The 2,806-nt window shown below is 63.6% G+C and overlaps 1 protein-coding gene across 1 annotated transcript in view; it reads left to right on the forward strand.

The window, feature by feature from the left end:
- Positions 1-636: 636 nt before the first annotated feature.
- Positions 637-2,806, forward strand: part of CHD5 (chromodomain helicase DNA binding protein 5) — a 49,667-nt gene continuing 47,497 nt past the window's right edge. The window contains exons 1-2 of the mRNA XM_023535623.1: positions 637-799; positions 1,933-2,060. Coding sequence (XP_023391391.1) covers positions 637-799; positions 1,933-2,060 — 291 coding nt within the window. The remainder of the gene's footprint in view (positions 800-1,932; positions 2,061-2,806) is intronic.

Consider the following 2,806-nt stretch of genomic DNA (forward strand, 5'->3'; position numbering starts at 1 on the left):
TTACATATCCGGTGCTGGGCATCGCCCAGGCGCGGGGCTGGCTCTGCCCAGGCGGCCTCCCTGCAGCCTAGGGGGGCGGGGGCGGCGGAGGCGGCTGGGGGAGCGGGTGGGTGTGGACTGGCATCTGATCTCCAGCCGGGCACCTCACCAGCCCCATCACTGCCCCCCCCCAGATCCCTCCACTCCAGGGCGATTCTGGGGGACCCCGTGCACGTTTTCACCTAGCTCAAAAAATCCTTGTCCCTCCCGCGTCAGGGCTGGGGACAGGACAGGGTCACCCGTGCAGCCTCAGTCCCACACGACTCCAGCGAGGAGGCCGGCTCTCATCCCCCCAGCTTTGGGCCCGCCCCCGCGCGCCCCAGCCCTGGCCAAGGCCACAGGTCCCGGCCTCAGCAGCGCCCCCCTCTGCTGGTCAGGAGCACTGAGCTGGACTCCCAGGGATGGCCGGTGCTCAGGGAGCCTCCACGGGGGCAGCTCCCGGTCCTGGCTGGAGTCCGCCTCCCTCCATGTCTGTTTGCCCAGGAGGGTGCGGAGGGCTCCCATGAGGCCGTAGAAGACAGGGGCGGCACTTGCTCCCTAGGTGGGGCAGCCACAGGCCCTTGGCCACCCTGGAGGGGGCCCCGAGGCAGAGGCCGCATGTCAAGCCCTCTCCCCTTTGGAGCTGGTGAGAAGGTCACGGCCCGCCGCGCATACCTCCTCTGCGCCCCTCTGGGCCCCTCTGGGCCTTCTAAACTCAGCGAGGAGTGCGGGGCTCCGGGAATGGTGGGCGGCGTCTTTGCGGAGTCCACATCTTCCTGGGGTCAGCCGGAGAGTGCTTGGCATCGCTGCCTGTGCATCTGGGGGTGCGCCGGGGTGTGTACCTATGTGGGTGTGATGGGGTTTCGTGTACCTGCGTGAATGTGACTGGGGTGTACTAGTGTGTACCTCTGTGAGTGTGACTGGATATGTACCTGTGTGTACCTGTGTGGGTGTGACGGGGGTGCATGTACCTGTGTGGGTGCGACTGAGGAGTATGTACCTGTGTAAGGGTGTGTGCCTTTGTGGGTGTGACTGGGGAATGTGTGTACCTGTGCGAGGGGTGTGTACCTGTGTGAGGGGTGTGTACTTTTGTGGGTGTGACTGAGGGGTGTGTACTTGTGTGGGTGTGACCGAGGAGTGTGTACCTGTGTGGGGTTTGTACCTGTGGGAGGCGTGCACCTGTGTCGGTGTGGCTGAGGAGTGTGTACCTGTGTGGGTGTGACAGGTGCGTGTACCTGTGGGGGTGAATGTACAGGACTGGGCGGGAGAGGCTGTGTGGTCTTCCATCCCCCATTAAGGGGGTCCCAGCACCCTCCTTGTTGGTCTTTCCCCCAAAGCCCCAGGCACTTGCTGTTTGGCTGTGCGGTCCTGGGGTAATGTGACCTGTGTCCCCATCATCGTGCATTCATGAGTCTTTTCTCGACCACACCGTGGGCCCCCCGGAGGGTGGAAGTGGCCTGCGCCCTCTCTAGCCAGCTGGAGGTTGTGGCCCCATAGGGGTGCTCGCTCCCCGGGAGCCATGTCATTGAGGCCCAGTACTCACTCGGTTTGGTTTAGCCCATTTCCGAGCGCCATCCTACTGGGGCGGGTGGTAGTGACAGATGGGAGAGGTCCAGAGGGGAGGTGACAAGGCACATCCCACCAGAACTGGGATCCACTCATCGAGTCTGGGGGGGTGGCTTCGAGGGGTTAGGAGGAGGCTGGGCGGGTGAACTGTCTGGAATGAAAAGGGGTGGCCGGGGGACTGGGCATCTCAGTGGGACAGGGAGGGGTTGGGGGGACTGGGGTGCTGGGTGGCTGTGACCAGGCAGAGTTGTGTGGCAGAGGAGCTGGCTGTCCCTGTGGGCCCCGCCTCTCCCCCTTATCTCCGGGTGGGAGGTGGCAGGTAACCCGTTGCTCTTGTGATTTGTCCAGAAGAAGAAGATGGTGGCCTTGAAGGCTTCGATGACTTCTTCCCTGAGGAGCCCATGAGCCTTCCCAAGAAGAAGAAATCCAAGAAGCTCAAGGAGAGCCGGTCCAAAGGGAAGCGGAAGAAGAAAGAGGTATGTGGGCTGGTGGAGGCCTTGGCGACTCCCGGGGCGGGGGTGCGGTCCTGAGACCTGGCCTTCCGGGGGGCGTGGTCCTGAGACCTGGCCTTCCGGGGCACGGTCCTGAGACCCGAGTGTGCGAGAAGCTCAGTGCTGAGTGGTGAGCATGGACAGCTTTCCAAGACGGGCCTGAAGTGTCCTGTCTCCTTAAGCAGGATGTTCAGGGGTCCCTTATCCTTCCACTGGTCCCAGTCGTGCTGGGTCATGGCAACATGGGGTCCCCAGCACACCCCTTCGCTGGAGGACTCATGTTCCTGCCTGCAGCATGTGTCCACTGCCTCTTGTCTGCTCCTGTCCCCTCTACTGGCCTCTGTCCCTCTGGTTTGTGGCAGAGGGGCAGGGGTGCCATGGCCCATGGGTGCCCCCTTCCTCCTCTCCCCACCCCAGGCAGGGCTGAAGTTTCTCTCTCCCCCTGGGCATGGGGTACAGCAGGACCCTTCCACCACCCTGGCCAGGCAGGAGGCCGGAGGGGCGCACCGTCCGGCCAGTGGCAGGCTGGTGGCCCCCGAGGCCTGGGAGGGCCGGTGCTCGCCTCCCCCACAGCCAGCGCCATGGCCACTCAGGTCTCCTCCCTCCCTTCTTCCTCTGGACCTATGAGCACACGTTTGTTTTTGTCTCTGCGCCTGTCTTTCTGGCCCGTGTCTGTCTGTCTCTGACTGTGTCGCCTTCACTTTTTTGGCCTGAGCTGGGCCTCTCTCCCT

The sequence above is a fragment of the Pteropus vampyrus genome, unplaced genomic scaffold (genome assembly GCF_000151845.1).
Source record: "Pteropus vampyrus isolate Shadow unplaced genomic scaffold, Pvam_2.0 Scaffold142, whole genome shotgun sequence".
Taxonomy (NCBI): domain Eukaryota; kingdom Metazoa; phylum Chordata; class Mammalia; order Chiroptera; family Pteropodidae; genus Pteropus; species Pteropus vampyrus.